Source organism: Genypterus blacodes, unplaced genomic scaffold (genome assembly GCF_046128005.1).
Source record: "Genypterus blacodes isolate CSIRO-AG114 ecotype Tasmania unplaced genomic scaffold, CSIRO-AGI_Gbla_v1 ptg000070l_1, whole genome shotgun sequence".
In the NCBI taxonomy this organism is placed as follows: Eukaryota; Metazoa; Chordata; class Actinopteri; order Ophidiiformes; family Ophidiidae; genus Genypterus; species Genypterus blacodes.
Window position 1 is genome coordinate 1,729,180 of NW_027466880.1, and position 19,996 is coordinate 1,749,175.

General features: G+C 45.2%; 1 protein-coding gene across 10 annotated transcripts; it reads left to right on the forward strand.

Moving 5' to 3' along the window:
* The first annotated feature begins 36 nt into the window (after positions 1-36).
* On the forward strand, positions 37-19,620 carry wnk2 (WNK lysine deficient protein kinase 2). Of its 10 annotated transcripts, none has more exons than XM_076156964.1 (30): positions 37-1,440; positions 5,128-5,300; positions 5,435-5,655; positions 5,747-5,904; positions 6,323-6,411; positions 6,646-6,865; positions 7,348-7,615; positions 7,880-8,187; positions 8,297-9,202; positions 9,651-9,755; positions 9,981-10,013; positions 10,163-10,261; positions 10,423-10,845; positions 10,979-11,593; positions 11,827-11,882; positions 12,009-12,171; positions 12,262-12,378; positions 12,507-12,677; positions 12,838-12,880; positions 12,967-13,122; positions 13,250-14,118; positions 14,224-14,281; positions 14,384-14,448; positions 14,577-15,175; positions 15,283-15,512; positions 15,614-15,832; positions 16,006-16,104; positions 16,806-16,847; positions 16,961-17,283; positions 17,545-19,620. In XM_076156964.1, the coding sequence occupies exons 1-30, from the start codon at positions 784-786 to the stop codon at positions 17,845-17,847; spliced, it is 7,788 nt and encodes a 2,595-aa protein (XP_076013079.1). In that variant the 5' UTR covers positions 37-783; the 3' UTR covers positions 17,848-19,620. The 10 variants fall into 10 exon arrangements, with proteins under 10 accessions (XP_076013079.1, XP_076013080.1, XP_076013078.1 ...); XM_076156965.1 differs by having other exon boundaries at positions 12,979-13,122; positions 13,247-14,118; XM_076156963.1 differs by having other exon boundaries at positions 38-1,440; positions 13,247-14,118.
* The last annotated feature ends 376 nt before the right edge of the window (positions 19,621-19,996 follow it).

Consider the following 19,996-nt stretch of genomic DNA (forward strand, 5'->3'; position numbering starts at 1 on the left):
GAGATACTGAGGGTGCCGCCTAAAAACGTGCTTAGTTATTGGATACGTGTTGTTGCTATGGGCGTGGGATGTGCCGTAAAATTATCTTGTTTTCCAAACCTACGAAGAGGCAAAAACATAGGAGGGCAACTGTCGTATCTTCCTGGCTACCTGAGGGGAACTCTGCCGCATTGAGCGCAATCCGATGAGCTCCAGGAGGGAAAGTACGGGCGGATAGTTGGAGGAAAGGATGCGCCGGTGCCGAGGTGACTCCTTCTGATTTATCAGCGGAAACGCAAAGTGTTTTGACCCAGCGCAGGGGAGATCGGCTGGTGTTTACAGGGGGGGGTGACAGCTGCGCACTTGGCAGTCCCGTGATGTGTCTTTGGAGGTATTAGATCCTCAGCATCCCGGCCTGTCCCGTAGATCTGCGCGGGGGAACAGATCACAGTATGCGATGTCACAGGGACATTACGACATTATTTGGAGGAAACTGTTTGCTATTAGGTTGAAACGGTAATGACATCAGGGTTAACTTGAATAGATTTGTAAAACACCGCAGCACGGTGGACCGAGGCGCGCGGCAGGAGCAAGTAGCGATGCACCTATTTCACCAGTGACATGGACATTTTTGTGAGGTATGTCTGAAACAAATTGAAGATTTGAACGCCATTCTGCATTGTGAAGTGCGTCACCGCACGTGAGCGCTGCAGGTAGGCAGCGCGCTCTCCCCGCGCCGGAGAGGAGCGTGCGAATGTTATCAACACAATGTCGCCGGTAAGAGTCTGAGCGTTTACCGAGAGGATGGATTCAAACGTAGACCCCCCGCTGGGATCCACGTTTTCCTCAGCACCCAATTTAGACTCAAGAGACACAAATGCAAATACCTGTAGGCCTGTTTATGAGAACGGGACGGATAACCATGGTAACATGCAAAACGCAGCCCTGCGAGGCTCGAGCGACCCCAGCTCGTACCCATCTAAAGACTACCGGGGGCTCGCGCGACAAAGGTTCATCCGGCGAAGTTTGTGGGTCACCGACACGGAGGAGCATCCGGTGGAGCATTGTGTCAACAGTACCCCGGTGGTCAATATAGACTTGCGGTCCATCGTAGGACGGACTCTGACCCGGGCTCTGGGACCCCACTTGGGCGTCCAGGAGAGTTCGAGCACGGAGAGCCAGGTGGGGCAGAAGGTCAGCGCCACGGAGAGTGTGAGAGCAGATGAGGACAAAAGAGACCGGGGCGAAACCGAGCCAAAGGTGGCTGCTGTGCCCGCTGATGTGAACGGCAAAGCAGGAAGTGACGAGAACGAAGAGGAGCCCGGGACGAAAGCTGTGTCCACCTCACCCGGCGGGCGCTTTCTCAAGTTTGACATTGAACTCGGGAGGGGTTCCTTCAAGACGGTCTACAAGGGCCTCGACACCGACACCTGGGTGGAAGTCGCATGGTGTGAGCTCCAGGTGGGTTCATTGTACTTTCAGGTCCAACATCATCCCCTGCAACCATAACTCTCCCATCATGCAAGTGTGTATAGCTGTAAACTTCCACGACCACAATTGAAATCTCCAATCATATCATCTAACCACACAGCACAGCACAAGTTTGGATCAAATCACATTCTACAAAATAAATGCACTCAGCCCAGGGGCCATTACACAAAATCTCATTAAATATAATTGTCAGTGGTATCTGACACATCATAGCTCTTCCTACTGTTTATATAGCAGTAGCTGTGTGAGCTGATGAAGGATATTGTCAGGTTGTTGCACCCTTGTGCCCAGTTCTTGCTCTTCTTTATTGTGTTCTAGCCATCCAACCACCCTATTCATTCTCTTTGCCCACTTATCTAACAGGCCACTTTTGTCCCGGACAAGGAGGCGAGACTGCGCTGCCCCATATTCTCATTCATGATGTTTTTATTCACGAGAGAAATAATGGAGGAGTCAGGGAAAGGAACGCTGTTAGAGGCTGGGTTTAAGGAGGAAGTCGCCGTACGGTTTGTCAATATTCCCCTCATGAGCTGGAAATGGTTGTACACTTTACGGCCTTTTGTCGAACTGAAAGGTCAGCATCCTATGTGCATTAACACATATATAATACATACATGACATGATGGGTTTTTCAAAGCTACAAATAGGTAGAACTATAAATGCCATAGATACATAGATGATGCAGTAAATCTGTTGCTGGTTGCTAAGCTTGAGCTAAGAGGGATAAAGATGGAATTCTCAATTTAACAGAAATGAAAGAAATTAATTCATGGAAGATTTTACCACAACTCAAATATGTTGCTAATCATTAGATACCACACAGATATACAGATGAGATTCTCACATAGACATTGGTTGACCTTTTAGGCGTTTAAATAGTAAGTGCACATTGTAAACACAGTTTTTGGTTGTCTCCACATATTAGTCAAATTGTGCCATTTTTGCTGAATAACATTAAAAAAAAGGCCCAAAAAGCAGGACTGAAATAATCTTGAGGAAGTCCAGTCTGACTCAGCACCTCTCTGTCATTTATCAGCCTTGAACATAAAGTCTGAGGAACCAACCCTGCAGCAGGTTTCACTGAGACTTTGAAGCAGCTCTGTTTATTTCCTAGTCTCCCTCGTTTTTTATTTCTTCTTTTCACCTAGTCAGGCCCTCAGGTAACAATTAATGAGAATTACAGCCCAAATCAATCAGATGGAGGCATAGAATCAATCAATTCATTATTACCCTGTGCTTATCTTACATCTTTCATTGGCAACAATGCAACCTCAGGTTCAAGTCTGGCAAGGTTTCAGTGTGTGAATGATGTTGACATTCCTGGTTTGAGTCTTATAACTTCATAAGGACCTAAATACAGTGACGTACAGTATAATATTCTTCTGATATTCTACTGTGTTCCTTCATGAAGAATTTAAAGGGATTTACAGTGTTCTTCAACAGACCTGTATCTCTGAGCACTTTTCTTAAACTATATTCTTATGTACAAAGCATGCATCACATACAGTGTATGATCTTTATAGCAGGCAAACTGTATGTGTGAGTTTGCATGGGTGTAGTATCTGAACAGTGAGTTGCTTCTCAGGGTAGCTGTAGTGATGATTCAGCCTTTTGGTCTCTGGAGGTGAGGCCTTGCCCTTCAGAGCCTCTGCGCCGCTCTACCTGACTCATTAAAAGCTGCTTTATCTCAGATACTGTATGCGTACTCTCTGTTTACTGAATATACGTACATGTATCGTTTTGTAGAAAACAAGGAATGACACCGTATAGAAAACCAGAGTGCTTACTGCCTGAATAAAGATTTATGAATGCGAGTTTGCAGGATCTGGCGTCTGTGAAACCAGTTACACTGCTGGTCTTGTTACTTCATTCCCGAAGTAATGGTCAAACATCTGCAGTAGGAAGATGGTTGCCAGAAAATACGCTAGAAGATGAAACAGTAAGATTTAGCAAAAATGCCAAATCACATCACCAGCTGCTGCTCTAAATCTGTCCTGTTCAGTTATCATATGGTCGCTGTGATGAACTACTAAAAAGAATACTAAACACAAATTTATATATTACATTTTATTTATATATAGATGCGTCTGGAGAGTAAATTCTGCTGATGCAGCCCTCTGCAGTAAGAAATGGAGAGAGAGAGAGAGAGAGAGAGAGAGAGAGAGACAGTCTGAGGAGAGGGAAAGGGTGGGTTCATCTGAGGACAGAGTGTAAGCGCTTCTCAGATGCACAGTAAAGACTCGTAACTCTTCCGATAGATGCCGGTATCAGTGCTTTGAATATCATTTTTGTTCTGTATTTATTGCTATTTTAGTGCAAAATCCCACCTCTTTAAAGAGATTTTGTACTTTCAGCACCACACCCTGCCTGGATGTGAACCAGAAGTACCGGTGCAGACATCATTGCTGCCCTGTCCTTGAATGCCTCCCCCGCATTAAATATCAAACAATTTATTTACAAATTGCCTGGATTATATGACAATGTGAACAATGAAACACAGAGGTCCCACCCTGTACACTTATTCTCTGTAAGAACCATCATTATGAATGTAGCTGGAGTGGACGCCGTATGCCTCACAATGCAACATTTAATTTAACACGCAGTCGACTGAGCACTGCATAGGTCAATACGTGACTGTGTATGAAATCTGATTCCCCAACAGCTGTCAATGATCAATGGCAGAAGATGTAGGATATTGTGAATATTGATCATCCCTGACATTAGACATAAATGCACCCTCACTGTTCCTCTCAGAATGTATACGAAAAAGTACAAATGTGGCCTTGGTCGGGGTCAGAGCCTCAGCTTGAATCTTTCTTGCTGAAGTGAAGCAGATATTTAGAGGATGTTCCCTGTCAGCTCTTTTTACTATTTATACCACAGCTCAGGGGAAGCAGGGGCTAAAATATCGATCCAGCAACCCCAGATGCACTCAGGGTTGTTACCCTAAAGGTGTCAGAATAACACAGAATTTTGTAGCAAAATTCAATATATTGTTATTCTTGATGATTTTGGACCTGGGAAATGATGTTGTTGTATATTTCACATCTGGACACATGTGCTCATGGTAACTATCTCCCAATGATCCATTATTTAAAAAGAAAAACATTATTTAAAGATTAATATAATGAGAAATTTAAAGGGAATTTAATCTCATATTTAACTATGCGCATATTGTGACAAATCCTTTTGACACCTGTGTTTGTAGATTATTGTTTGTTTCAGAAATCTGTGTATTCTCCTCTGACATGGATCAAATAGTAGTGCAGCGTGTTTTATTTATACACAATGGTGATAAGAGAAGTAAATGTTTCAGACCCCCATGTTTATCAGCTCAAAATACCAGGGCTGTGTTCACTCCAAACACGAGCCACAGGCAATTTGGTCACAGCTATGATCGTGAACATGAAAAGGGTTGGCTTCTCCTCGCTTTCCACATAGTTTACATTTCATTCCCTTTTTATATTAAAGAAACTGTGAGGAAAGATCTTGTTTCAGCTCGTTCCTCCCTGTCCAGTGGTGAAATGTATCAAATTTGGATTGTATTCAATTTGGAGGTTCTGAAAAACTGAAAATGGAGTGGTTGAAATCAGTTTTTATATTGTCATCTTTATTCATTTTTACAGTTAATCTTCTTCACTCTTCTTTTTCCCTCAGGAGCGAAAACTGTCCAAAGCGGAGAGACAGAGGTTCAAAGAAGAGGCAGAGATGTTAAAGGCTCTACAGCATCCTAATATTGTACGATTTTACGATTTCTGGGAATCACCGGTGAAAGGAAAGAAGTGTATTGTTCTGGTGACAGAACTAATGACCTCAGGGACACTAAAAACGTGAGTCAAAACTTTTTTAAATACTCCAGAGGAACACATTTGATTGACGTGTCCAGTTCACCCTTTCACTTTACTGTGACAAGCCTTGCCTTGTCAGTTTGTCAGAGAGCCGTCATTATGATTTGAGTCCACAGGTATCTGAAGCGCTTTAAGGTGATGAAGCCTAAAGTTCTAAGGAGCTGGTGCAGACAGATTCTCAAGGGCCTCCACTTCCTCCACACGAGGACTCCTCCAATCATCCACAGAGACCTCAAGTGTGACAACATCTTCATCACCGGACCTACAGGCTCGGTGAAAATAGGAGACCTGGGCTTAGCCACACTGAAGAGGGCCTCCTTTGCTAAAAGTGTTATAGGTAAGTCATCAGCTGGATTGAACAGGATGAAACATCGATAGACACATGTGAACTCCCATTATTTAACCCTTACTTGGATTGATTTTGCCAGGCACTCCAGAGTTCATGGCCCCAGAGATGTATGAGGAGCACTATGACGAGGCTGTGGATGTCTATGCCTTTGGGATGTGTATGCTGGAGATGGCCACCTCAGAGTACCCTTACTCCGAGTGTCAGAATGCTGCTCAGATCTACCGCAAAGTCACCAGCGTGCGTTCAGTTTGTCTGTTTGTTAGCCCAGAACTTCATTGATGATTATTAACGTTACATATACTGCATTCACTCAGAAATAAAGAATTCTATAGCAGGTGGGGTACTTGTTAAGACAATGATGTATTGTATTTGAATTTGTAGACCCCTTTTAATTCAGTTCTATCTTAGGCAATATAATATAATATAATATAATATATGATTACTTGAAAACACTTGAATTGTTAGAATTGATTGAGAAACACAGAGAAGGTATCTAACAAAAGAGTCTATCACTAGTATTTTATAGCACTTCAACCACTACCTTTTATCATGCACTTGGTGTTGCTATTTTGTGTGTTAGTGTGTGTGTGTGTGTGGGCGAGACACGTTAATGCTGCTTCTTCAGTTCGTTGTATTTGTGCTTTTCTGTCTTCAGGGGGTGAAACCTGCTAGCTACAGCAAAGTAAGCGACCCAGAGATCAAAGAGATAATTGGAGAGTGCATCTGTCACAGATGGGAGGAAAGGTGAGTGGGCCTTTGACAGTGACCAGGGACAAGTGGGACGTCTGGCATGTAGGCTAGGCAGAGGTTGATCCTTACCATGGATTCCTGCATGTTGTTGTGTTTCTGTTTCTGCAGTATGACGTTAAAGCCAGTATTTGCACTGTTGATGTTTCTATGTTTTACGCATCATTACATTTTACTGACACATTGACCTTTGTCGCAGTTCAGCAGCTGGTGTTTGTGTATGCCTCACAGGTACTCAATCAAGGACCTCCTGAATCATGCCTTCTTTGCAGAGGATACAGGCGTGAGGGTGGAGCTTAACGAAGAGGATGATGGGAAGAAATCCTCAATAGCCCTAAAGTTATGGGTTGAAGACCCTAAAAAGCTGAAGGGGAAGTACAAGGACACTGGTGTCATTGAATTTACCTTTGACCTGGTCAATGAGGTCCCAGAGGTTGTTGCTCAAGAAATGGTAAACAAACACAGAGAAATAAGTCACACATCCCTCCCTCATTTCTAAAAAGCTAAATTTGGAATCACAAAATACAATTTCATGGTTGACTATGTGATATTCCAACAGAAGGCTCTTTGATTCTTTACAGCCGATTCAGTTTTGCTGCTCTCTTTTAAATGATTGCACTATGCTGGCGAGACTGCGGTCTGTGCACCACAGGCTGTCTCCTCTTGTAGTCAGGGTAACACACTGATAGTCATGTCAGATAGTCGATCCCACCTGGAACACTTACTCTGGCCCTTTGAATTAGCCTGGATGTAACCAGGAGGAGTTCAGCGGTCATAATGAGAGGCAGGAGGCATGAACTGTATTGATAGAAACTCGAGCACTCATCAATTGATCTTCAGTGCCATCTGCTTGCTCCAGAAAATAAATGTTTTTTGTTTTTTGCTATGAGACTCGAACAGCAATGTTTTTGTTGCTTCACTGTTTTCCTGTAGGTGGACTCAGGTTTTTTCCTGGACTGTGATGTGAAGGTAGTTGGGAAGTCTATCCGGGACCGCGTCTCTCTCATCAAATGGAGGAGGGAGCGGACCGTCCCACCAGGAGATAGTGAGGTAGCTGTAAAGAAAAGTCAGCAGAACCTGCTGCAGGTGCCTTGTACAAGTGTGCCACAGGGAGCTGCATTGGCCACCACAGATCATGAAGACCCAGAGATGGAGAAGCAGATTCTGCTTTGTACTGTACCAGCCCTCACATCTGCCACATGTGAGAACCTGCATGTAGAGGCACATGCAAATGCCTTGTTTATCCCACATCAGTGACTTAATAAAAGAAACAAAAAGCAAAAGCAGTAACTGCATAATAGCTATTAGTCAGCAAATAAGACATCATCATCATCAACCAGCTATTGAATTGTAATGAGACATTATTGCAGTTGCTTCCTTTTGTCCTTTTTTATGTCTGTCCTTCCCGTTGAGGGTGTGAGGGTGAAGTCTAATGTTTTATTCATTCTGCTCTTCCTTATTCCAGCTGACAGTGGAGTGAGGGCTACCATGCAATTAGATGATCCAAACAATCAGCAAAATGGACCCTATTCGTCCCCTCAGGAGCCCATTTCTACAAATCAGATTATCTACAGTCCCCCTGCACAGCCAGGTGCTCAACTGCACCAGGGGCCCTACCAGCAACCCACAGCACAGCCCCTACAGGACAGCTACACACAAGCCTCCACGCAACTCCATCAGGGAGCCTGCCAGCAGACTGCAGGTCAGCTGCATCACGGGGCCTTTCAACAACCTGCAGCACAACTGCACCAGGGGCCTTATGAGTCTACAACAGTAAGTTTATGCTTTGCTTTGTCTCTAAATGCCTCTTTTGTTTAAAGTCAGCACTTCTCTGAAGTAACAAAATATTTATTTTCTTTTTTCTGATATGATACGTGAGCAGCACCACTGCACTGAGCCCCATTTATGTCCCAAGAGCCTGCTCATCCCTGACAGCACAGTGTCTCTTAGCCATGGAAGTGCCTCCCCTGATAATGCCTTACAGTGTAGGACAGACAGTCTCCCTCCAACAATGAGTCCGAGACATTGTCAGTGTTCCAAACAGGATCTGGCCTCACCAAGCAGCATAGAGGGTTGCAGGAATTCAGCATATGCACCAGGCTACTCTAATTCCCCCCACTATCCTTTGTTATCATCTCCACCCTTGTCCCCCCATCGCTACTCCCGTCATGACTCAGCAAGTCATTTTTATTCTCCTCTCGCTCCGCTGCATTTAAGACCTCCCTCTGATCACTGCCTATGCGCGCCACACAGCCCACAGTCCCAACACCACTGCAAGGCCTGCATGCATCACCGACTGAGGGACAGCACCAAGGCAGGCGGGTCGTTCGTGTTCCCACCTACCCAGTTTCCTCCGGTCTCTAATCCACTCTCATCCGCTCCTCCGCAACTGGCAAGATGCCATGCGTTCATCTCATCCAGTCTTTTACCTTCACCTTGTTCCTCTGCGCCAAGCAGTCCCGTGACTGCAACGTCCCAAATGACCTCGTCCCCGCACCATTCACCTCCTTCTCAAGTCGCGCTCCAGAGAAGTTTGTATGAGGGCGGAGACCTCGCACTTCTTAAACACCGTCTCCATCACATTATCAGCCACAGGGGCACCTCCCCCACCTTCTTTGAAAGAGGAGCAGACCATTCTGCACACAACTATGGGGAGGAAGAAAGTATTACCTGCTCAGTAGATGAGCACAACAGTCAGAACCTGGATGCCCCACTCTTCTCTTGCCCATACGTGGACAGGAACCTGCTTTTATCACCACTTGACAGCAAAGACAGTCCAGATGTAATGGTAGGTTAGATAAGTATCCTTAGCTAAATACTGCCTTAGTAGCAGAACACGGAATCTACCGGGCTCTGGGATTGTTTGCGCTTCTGATTCTACCCCTCTTCTGGCTTTTCCATGATCACAGCACAGCACAACAGCTTCCGCTCCTGCTTAATCTGAAATTAAGATTTTGGTATTTCGTATTTCGAGTTGGGTCATACCATAGCTGGATATTGTGGCAGTGTGTCAGCAGTGTATGGCAATGAATGTGGTGAGTGGGTGGGTGCTGTAACTTCCCTCTGAATTTCAACTTCCCCAGTAGCCTTATTAACAACTACAAACAATCAGTCTTTGCATTCCATATGATTTCACCTGCTTTGACATACTGTGCACTTCACGATTGAGCTTGGACTATTCTGTCTGATTATTCTATGGTGGAATAATTGTGATCTCTCCCGCTCATTTCTGACAGACAGTTTCCGCTCCAGCCACGCCAGCCCCTTCTGCACACGAGAGTAGAATAACAGCACAGAGCTTCCCAGCTGCGGCCCCCACACTCCCACCCTGCCAGGAGCAGGTAAGGCCGCCACCAAACTCACACCAGAACAGAACCATGAAAAATGTGGCAGTTTTCCCTTGCAGCACCCTCATATATGTTTTGCAGACTTTTGTAAGAACAGGTTTCGACGACCTCCCCCTCTAAATCCTTCATAATGTAGCCCTGTGTGTGCATGTGTGTGTGGATCAACTTGAAGGCGTTTGATGTGGTTTTTGTTTTTTGTTATTTGTCTTTCTTGTTTAGTGTCATCTCCAACCTGCTGGTATGCTGTCCCAGGTAGAGCATTATCTCCTAACCATGAGTAACCAAAGGCTACATAGACAGTCTTCCAGTCACTGCCCTTAGTCATACCTCAAAATTAACGGCGAGCTCACAGAACAGCTTGGATATATTGTTAAATCAAAGTTCTTGATTTCCTTTTGTAGCCATTTTCTGCTGACTGGCCTCCTGACATATCTACCAATTTCCCACAGTCAGTCTCCTGTGCTCCTCCTCCACCCCAGCCCCTGCAGATCAGTACACAGGTGTGTTCTGGACGTGATAGATACAGCAGATCATGTAAAAGAGAGGACCCAACTAATGTATAGACCTACCAAAGGACTGCAGAATACATCAAGTGTCTGTGTGAATGATATGTCTGGTTGTCTTTCTTTGTTTTATATCATTTTCCCTTTTTCTTTCCCAGTTTCCTTCACCATATCCTGTTGTTCAAACAGGGGCTTATGATCCCCCAGCTCCTCTGCCATCTGCCTACAGCAGCATTGGCCCTACTTTTCCTAGCTCCTACTACTCACCTTCACCCCACCATCAGCCTCTGCCTCTGACCCCTCATGCTGCTTTGCCCTCCATACCCACTCTTCCCACCCCTCAGACCCCTGTGTCCATCCCTCAACATGTCTCAGCTGTTCAGTGTAACTTAGCAACTCCCATTCCACTTCTCTCCATGGTCATGCCTCCTGTAATGCCCCAGCTGCAGGTGTTCCCTCCCACATCTCAACCAAACCTTGGTGTCATCCATTCCACCCATCCTCTGCCTCTCCCCCTGCTTCAAACCATTTCATACCCTCCTCCCCAATCTGAGCAGGAACGGGCTGAACAGCCTGTCCAGGTGAATATTTGACTCACGTTTTCACTGCAATGGTTGGATGGTGGTAAATGTCCAATACAGGTGGCAATGTGTGTGGGCAAACATTTGCTAAATGAACAAAACATCAAACAAAATATCTCTGTGCAATTTCCAGGTACAGACAATCGCTCCGCAAGGGCTGGCCGATATCCAAGTTCTGGCTCCAGTGAACTCTGTCTTGCCAGTTCAGACTCAGCTGTGGGATAAGAGGTTGGATGGAGAAACTACTGCAGCGAGCCAAGATGTAACTACAATTCCATCAGTCCCAGCCGCAGCTTCGCTCGAAGTTGAAACTCAAACCATAAAACAAACGTCAGGTGTCGTCCCAGAGCAGGCATCAGTCTTTGTGCCATCTCATGCATCGTCTATATCGCAAACTCTCGCTTCGAAACTTGCTCAAGACTCAGCTTCAGTGTCAGTTCAGGTTCCCACAGCATTGTCATTCCAAGCTCAAACAGTGGCCCCATCACCAGTCCCTGCATTGGGTCCCACCTATGAACAACCAAGGTTCACATCGACAAGTTCGGAAGCATCGTCAGTCATTGGTCGACCCCAGACCTCAGCGCCGGTTCAAGCTGCAGCTCCGACCACAGTCCCTGCTCATGTTCTGCAGCCTTCTGGCACACACGCCCCAGCCTTCGTGCCTGAGGGTGCAAGCCTGGCTACAGCTCAGCAAAACCTAGAGACTGCATCTGTATCCAGCACCCTCCAAAGCGAGCCTTGTGTGGAGGTACGGGTAAAGCTGCAGTGTATACATTTTTTAGTGTAATAACCATCTGTACTGTTTTCACATATTCTGGAAATGCCAGATTTCCAAATTGAAAACTGTCTCTACATCCCTGAGGTCTTAAATTGTTGTTACTCAATGCCAATCCTGATTTTACATTGACTTCAAACAATTTCTTCCAGCTTGATAAATGTAGGCAGGCGTTCTAACCATTTTCTGCCTGTTCTCTACTCTAGTCACAGGATGTACTTCAGGAAAAGCCAACGTTGTTACCAAACTTTGCCTATGACAGGTGTGTGTCCAGTTTAACTCTCAACAACTGAAAGATTCTCACCTCTTCGTATTTTTGAGTGATGCTTCACCGTTACCTAACTAGGTCAAACAAAATTGTTGTTATTCACTTTTCTCTATGCTTTAGTCTCAACTCTGATGTGGCATCTGGTAAAGAAACAAGTGATGGATATGACAGCATGGCCAGTGTGGGAAGGGGCGATGGAAAACCCAGGAAACACCACCGCAAGTCTGCCCGCACACGCTCGCGACAAGAACGGACCAGCAAACCCAAGCTGAGCATGCTGAACGTGAGCCACAGTGTTATTGACACTGTGTTATTGTTATTGACTTCAAATATCCTAGTCTGAGTTGTAATATCTGCTCCATTACCCCCATAGGTGTGTAACACAGGTGATAAAATGGTTGAATGCCAGCTGGAGACTCACAACCACAAAATGGTGACTTTTAAGTTTGATTTGGATGGAGACGCTCCAGAGGAAATAGCTACTTATATGGTTAGGTCACATCTCTGAACTAATACAACAGTTTCTACTACTCCTACTACATCCAGTATGTCGTTATACACAAAGTCATGTTTTGTTTGTGGTACTGTCTCACACACAACAAATCTGTATGGCCATAGGTGGAGAACGGCTTCATCTTGTACTTAGAGAAGGAGATCTTCATTGACCAGCTGAAAGACATTGTGGATAAAGCCGAGGACATGCTGCATGAGGACATGGAGGGTGAGAGCATCTCTAACATGAGTTGCAGTCCTCCACAAGGCCAGGCTTCTGAGGGGATAGAAGGAGAGGTAAGTGACGGCTGCTAGAGTAATTAAAGATATGTACAAAATGAATACAGAACACAGGCTTTGGCTTGCTTTAGCTTTAGACATAGGGAAGGCGGAATAAGGAGGGGAGAGCAAGGCAGTGGACAAAGCATTACCCTGACAGATGTGTTTGTCTCTGTAGAGACAGCAGCCTGGAGCACCTCAGCCTGTCTATCAGCAGAATGGTAAATCAGTTCTCTCTTTCCCTGATTGTTTCACCCTCGATAATGATCTTACGTTGTTTGTGATGGTCTGAAATCTTGCTTTGCAGTTCTTCATACAGGAAAGAGGTGGTTTATAATCTGCCCTGTAGAGGAGACTTCTACATCCAGCCAGGAGATTCCATCTGACGGCACAACCACACAGTCACCCAGCAGCTCAGCCACCACCCAGACTGCTGACAGTGGCACTGCTAGGCCATCCAGAGGTGACGTCATTTCTACAGTCATCACACCGGCGTTGATGCTTGAATATGAAACCTTCACATATACCATTAACATTATTTGAAATCTGAAAATGTCTATCTAATGGTTTCTTTTGTATTCTTCTAGAAGAGGGCTCGTCCTCAACTATGTCTGGTGGAAGTGGAGGTTTCACATATGATCTGTATGGATTCTGTAGTCCTCCGATTATGTCCAACACAGACCCGCTCCTCTTGGCAACTCTGTCTCCCCCTGTGTCTGCGCCCCCAACCCTGCAGTCAGCAGCATCAGTGGAGCCTGTCAGCAGCTCTGTGCAGCCCAGTGTGCACCAGGCACCGGTAGCCAGGGCTCAGACTTTGGTTCCATCATCTACACACATGTCTCTCCCCGTGGATGAGTCTCAGGGATCACCTCTGGGCTCCATCTCCCCCATCCATGCTGCTCAGCAGATCGTAGAGATTACATGTCCAGTTTCCATGGCTGAAGAAATGCCCTGCTGCCCTATGGTCATGCCCTTATCTCTGGATGTGGTTGGTTCCCAAGCTGGGTCTCCCCTCACTCCCCTTCCCCTCCAGGAGCCTTGTCCAACCAAAGAGCCCCTTTCTGTTTCCTACTCTTCTGCAGCGCGAAGTGAGCGTCCACAGCAGCCTGTGGTGCTCCACCAGCCTTTTTCCAGTGTCGGAGGTACCAAAGTGTCCTCGCTCCCGCAGAGCCCGGCTCCATCCCAGCACACTGCAGGGGCCGGTGAGTCGGATGGGGAAGGACGGCTGGGACGTGGAGGCTTTGTGGACAGCACCATTAAGACACTGGATGAAAAACTAAGGAATTTGCTCTACCAGGAATACGCTCCTATGTATCCATCGGGTACTGCTGCAGAGACACCAGGGTCGGGCACTGAGTACATCCAGTCTCCCCCTGGTCCAGACAGTGCAACAGGGGGCTCAGGAAACAGCACCCCTGGGCCAATGGGTGATGGACGCTACAGGACAGGAGAACAGCTTGTGAGTAAACATTAATTCCCCTTATTAACAATAATGAGAAAGGACAGACGTAAATATAAGGAATAATGAATGCTCTCAATTCTGTCTTATCTTGTTCCCTATCAGCCTCAGATTCCAGAGAGAATGGATAGTCTAAGCACGCTCAGTGACTCAGCTGTGTGTGGTAAGTGTATAATGCACCAATCAGTAACTTTGACTTCACTGATGTTTGACTGTTGGTTCACAGCTACAGTGCCATAGTTTTAGTGTCTAATTCTATGTGCAGCTTCCATGTCACGAAGACACTTCCCCCACTCTGCTTCCTGCTCTGGAACAAGAGGAAGATTCAAGGTGCACAATTCAGATTCACCTCACAAGTAGAATAAAGGGCATTTTCGTAAAACTGTCATGTTGCATCAGTTGTAGTAGCTCTGACAGATTACATTACTCATACTCAGTCTGTCCTTCCATTTCCATAGATAATCTCTGTTCCACCTGAATTGGCCGCCAGACACGACGTGACGCAAAGGAGCTGGAGCAGCGTTCCCTCACCAGCAAACCCTGCAGGTCACAGTGACGACCACATCCAGATAGAGGCCATGGCTGAGGCCTTGACCGCCTCCACCACAATCGGCCGTTTTTCTGTAATAAGCACCGAAGATGACATCACGCAGAGAACGCGGTGTAGCCGCTACTCTGCCCCACCTGACTTCTACCTGGACACGCCACCTTCCATGTCCAAACGAGGCTCCCTGCCACGTGCTCTGACCTCCAACTCCGTCCCTGTGGATGTCACGGTCCATGCTCGCTTCCTCTCCTCAGACTCTGCTGAGAGCAGCCCTGCGAAGCTGGCGCATGCCACACCATCCCAACATACGCGCTCAGACCGCAGGGGAAGCGACCTCATGAAGAGGGCCGTGGCATTCCTCCGTCGTTCTGGGCGCAGTAGCAGCGTGCAGAGTTCTGACTCCCCCAGCAGGCATGGCGGTGTACATGGCTCAGCCTATGCCAGCAGCGATAATGACTCTGAGATGGAGGAGTCAGATATGAAGAGAGAACTGCAGAGGCTCAGGGAGAAGTAAGCAGAGGCTGTGGTTTTGTGTTGTTCTTATTTAGTGTCTGCAGGTCAATAATTAGTCATTCAGCTCGTGTTTGACCTGTATATTCTTGCCTCCACCCCCTCAGACACCTGAGGGAGATCTCTGAGCTGCAGGCCCATCAAAGGGGAGAAGTGGAGCTGCTGTATTGCAGGCTTGGCAAAGTTCCTCCCCCTGGCCTGGGTCTCTCACACGTAGCACCACCTGCTGGCCGAAGGAAGAAGTCCAGCAAGCACAAGCTGAAGGCTGGGAAACTTCTCAGCCCTTTGGTTCAACAATTTAGAAATGTTAAAAGAAGTAGCGACACCAACAAAACCAGTGAGTGTCTGTTTTGGATCTGCAATTAAGTTGAATGAAGATATGTATAATGTGTATTTCAAATTTCCCTAATGTCCCCTGTGTTGTTTCTCATTTCGCAGGTGCAGCCGAGCCGGCGGTCAGTTTAAATGGATCTCCAGCCAAAGCTCCCGTTCCCGATCATAGCAGGGCACGGTCGTGTACGAGCCACCTGCCCAGCTCCACCTCAGAGCCCGTGCAGACCCAGCAGCCCTGCTCCCTCAAGGGCTCCTTGTCCTCTGACAACATTTACGGTGGGCTACATGGAGATGCAACCAGCACACAGGTTCCACCCGGACAAGGTGATCACCAGCAACATACAAAAGAATCCAGTAATATTGAATAGGAATGAATAGTAAATGCTGATCTGTGGTGTTTCTTTGTGAGGGCGATTTGATCAAGTTGTGTATTTCAATGATTTGTACTCTTTTTTATCCTGGTGTCATCTTCCTCCTTTGATTATGCTCCTCCACAGGCTGGTCTAATCACCCTCAACCATCTGAGAGAGTGACCTATAAATCCAGTAGCAAGCCGCGAGCTAGATTTCTCAGTGGGCCAGTGTCTTTATCAATCTGTTTGTATTTCCTCTCTTATGTCATAGCTTTACTTTGTTCATTTGTCTTCATTTAGCTGTCATTTTTTTTTAGCCCCACTGAACTATTTTGCAGTTGTTTTCTTTTGATTCAGCTCATTTGCTTTTCTTACCCTTTTGCCTTTCTTATTCTACAGTATGATATGGTTTTATCCAACTATAAAGAATAACAATAGATTACAAGGTGAAATTCCAAATCTGAAATATGGACTTACACAAATGCTGACATTCTAAATTAACTAATTTTGGAGAAATCAGCAAGAATAGATTTAGAAGAAGTATAAATTCTATATTTGGATCATTATGGCTCAATTTCAGTAAATGACTTACTTAAAACTCTTAAAACTTCTTCTTAAAACTAAAAGTCTCTGTCTTATCTTCATAGTCTGTGCTGTATGACACACACATATATCTCACATGACTCATACATCCTGCTTTACCAGGCAATAGACTCCTGCATGTCCCGGTATTCTGTAAACTGATGGTTTTCATTACCATCCTCTCTTTCATTGGATCTCTCTCTCCCTTCCAGTGTCCCCCACCCAGACCACCAGGATGTTTTGCTTTTAAAAGGCTTGTGTTGCATCCATCTACTCAGCAGCTTTGCATTGCACCCTGACATTCAATAGTGTTTACCTGTCTGTGTCAGTGACAGGTTGTGTGACGTGTTCTTTGTCTCCCAGGGACGACACTGAAGCGACTGTGTCTCGGCAAAGAGCGTGGCAGTATGTAGAGTTACCATGTCTCCTTCAGAATGACTACATTCAAGATCTCTTCGGTTTAATCAGGACGGTGCCATGTTTTTTTCTGTGTGTGTCTCTGCTTTGTGTATTTGAAGGGTCTGGTGCGGGACCCGGGGCTTACAATCAACCCCAGCAGCCACCAGCCAGTGCCACGCCTCCTCCCCATCAACCAGTGATGGGATTGGCTCAAGCTCAGGCCAACAACAGCAACAACAAGACAGGCGCCTACACTGGCACAACCATAACTTTTAATGAAAGTAATCTGCCTGAAGACTTGCAGAGGCTGATGGATGATTGGGCTCAGGAGGTTCTCATCGTCACACGCAGGCCGAGAACTAACTCTCTGTGCATCACTGGGCAGAAGCTATGGGATCAGGTTGCACCTCGAACACGTGACCATCTGGCTGCTGCTTCAGATGTGAGTTTGATGTTAAAAAGACAACATATAGCTTCCAACAGGAGAAAAAACTAAAAGAAAGTGCAATTTTACTTTGTAAAGAAACATACTGAGTAGATGGAACAACATAGAGAGGTTGTAGCTGTAAGTCTGTGCTTTTATAATGACATTGATATAATTTGGTGCAACAGTGGTGTCTTAATCAAGATGATTAAGATTATGACTTAAAACAGTCCTTTGTACTTTAAAACCAAAGTCAAACTAATACTTCCATTCCCTTAGGTACCATCATTACATGTTCAAGGTCGGGAGGGCTGCAGCCTTCCCTTGACGTGGCCTGACAGTCCTGGATCAACCATGTTGAAGGGCCCCTCGAGAGGCTGGCGTATTCACCATCAGTTAACCCCCACCGCTCCCTGCAGAAGCTCCTCCCCTCTCTGCGTTAACCAGTGGTCTGCAATGTTGTTGTCCCCTCTCACCTCTGGAGTTGTGGCCTTACCTGCTGTGCCCTCACCCCAGGATGCCCCCAGCCCGACCGCAGCTCCATCATATCAGCCTCCTGACCCGAAGGCGAGGACTCTCTAAGCTGAGCAGCATTGCCTCTTCCAAATCTGTAACCAAAAAGAAATCTCATTACAGCTCAAGTCAATCTTATGTGCAATATATGTATATATAATGAAGCAGCATGCACCTTATGTAACCATGTGTACATAGCTCCCCTCTTGAGTTTTACATCATTAGATTCATTTGCATCCTAATACCTCATGTCTATATTACGGCATTTTTTCCCTTGAGTGCAATATAATTGTATAAGTACATCAAACTGTCTTATATGCCCCTTCTGACTTTAATGGCATACATTTTTCATTGCTTATTTATGGATCTTATTATGTGTTGTACCGCTCATTCATGCTATATTTATATGAATAGTTTGTGTTGCTCATATCACCCCTATACATAAGCTGCTGCCTGTATATAAACTCTTGTTAGTCTGTACATAGCTCCTGTGTGTTTGTACAGATAACATTGGATAATGCATAGGTAGGTGCTGTAGTTACAGTGTGTATCTCAATGCATCACCTTATTAGCCACCATCATGGCGTCACTGTGAGGACTGGACATCCCGGTCACTAGGACTGGTTTGCTTCTCTCGGCTCTCTCAGTCCATGGATAGGTTTCATTCATCATTAATGAAATGCTTCCAGCACAAGCGCTTGAAATACGTATCTTTAAGAGATTTGGAAGAACTTGAACTTTATCTTCAGGTGTGAAATACCTGTGAGAGTGCCTTGAATTGCAGTTTTCAGTTTTCTGAAGAAAAGCATTTAGATTCAAAACAGGTACCAAACATTCTATGTAGAGCTTTTGCTTCCATGTGAATTTGAATAATGAATGTCAATTGATATTTATTAGTTTAACGATTGAAAACATAAACAATATAATCTGGTCATGTTGCAGGTTTCTAATATATCACAGATTGTAAAAATGGTCAAAGACTGATTTAGGTTATGTAATGTTGACATGTCATTTTATTCCTTGTTCACTCAATTGTTTTTTCTTGTGAGGTTTTGTTGTACCACCGACACTTCAGCCTGCATGGATACACTGATAGTGTGAAGGTGCACACATGAGTATGATTGATGCGACGAGGAGGAGGGCTGAAGGACTCACGCATGAGCTCTCACAAACTTATAATCGTCCGTATCTCTACTAATGACATCTGTAGCTTTACATATTGCTGCCTTTGTGGTTAGTAAGCGATGACTGTGTGCGTGGTTGATTGTTAGGAAATGATAATGACATGAGAGTAGAGGCACTTGGAAGATATTATTTGAATGATTTGAAAGCCATATGTTTGGTATCTGTACATCGTATAGTGTGTCACTCTGAATTAAGTTGAAAAAATTATCAAATTCACAACATTTCAACAAAGATTACACCACAAAATGGTGATAGACAAAAAACAGGTGTGAAATATCTCTGCACACTGAACTTGACAAACTCGTTTTGATCTCTGTGGTTCCGGTGAAAATCACTTTGCTGTCATCTAAGACACTTTTCTTAAATTTACCGATGGAATCCATTTCACCGTCTATATTGTTTTAATAGGGATATCTTAAATCTAGATTTGTATTATTTGGAAAATATTGCCTATGCAGCTCCCTTGATTGTGCTTTATAGAGTAACTCCTGTCTTTGATCTCTTTAATGCTTGCAACAAAAGCTGTGTATGATTGCCTTTGCCTGCTTTCTCACCTGGTTTCCCTGCACATTCCTGACCGGTACCAGAAGTACTTTCACAAGAGCTGTACATAACTTGAAGGCAGAAATAATAAATTAGTTTTTGCTTGACACCATTCTTCATTCGTATTGCATCTTTTTCCCTCACTGTGTATATGAACATTACAAGGCAGACTTCTCTAATGGGCTGTATTTCATTTTTCAGACCGATGTTGCCTTTGTGTACTTGTTCTGCAAATCAGACCTTGACTTTACTGAACCCTGGCACAAGTGTTAATGTTAGCTGTGTTGTGGTTCGTAGCAGTGTTTGTGTAGGTGTATGTGGGCGTATGTGTGTGTATGTGTGCGTATGTGTGTGTGTTAGTCCTTTCCAGTTGTATGCCTATATTCATAAAGAGTGCTGGAGAAAAGAAGTCACATCCTGACGCCCTCTGTGAGCATGAGGTCAAAAAATCAATGTGTGTAGGTCAGTGTGTGTTTGTGTGTTATGCAAT

Excerpts from the sequence above, each read along its gene's own strand:
- wnk2 (XM_076156963.1), top strand. The coding sequence starts at position 784 with ATGGATTCAAACGTAGACCCCCCGCTGGGATCCACGTTTTCCTCAGCA. Across the intron at positions 6,866-7,347 it reads AGGTTGTTGCTCAAGAAATG|GTGGACTCAGGTTTTTTCCT; the intron begins GTAAACAAACAC and ends GTTTTCCTGTAG. Across the intron at positions 16,848-16,960 it reads TCTCGGCAAAGAGCGTGGCA|GGTCTGGTGCGGGACCCGGG; the intron begins GTATGTAGAGTT and ends GTGTATTTGAAG.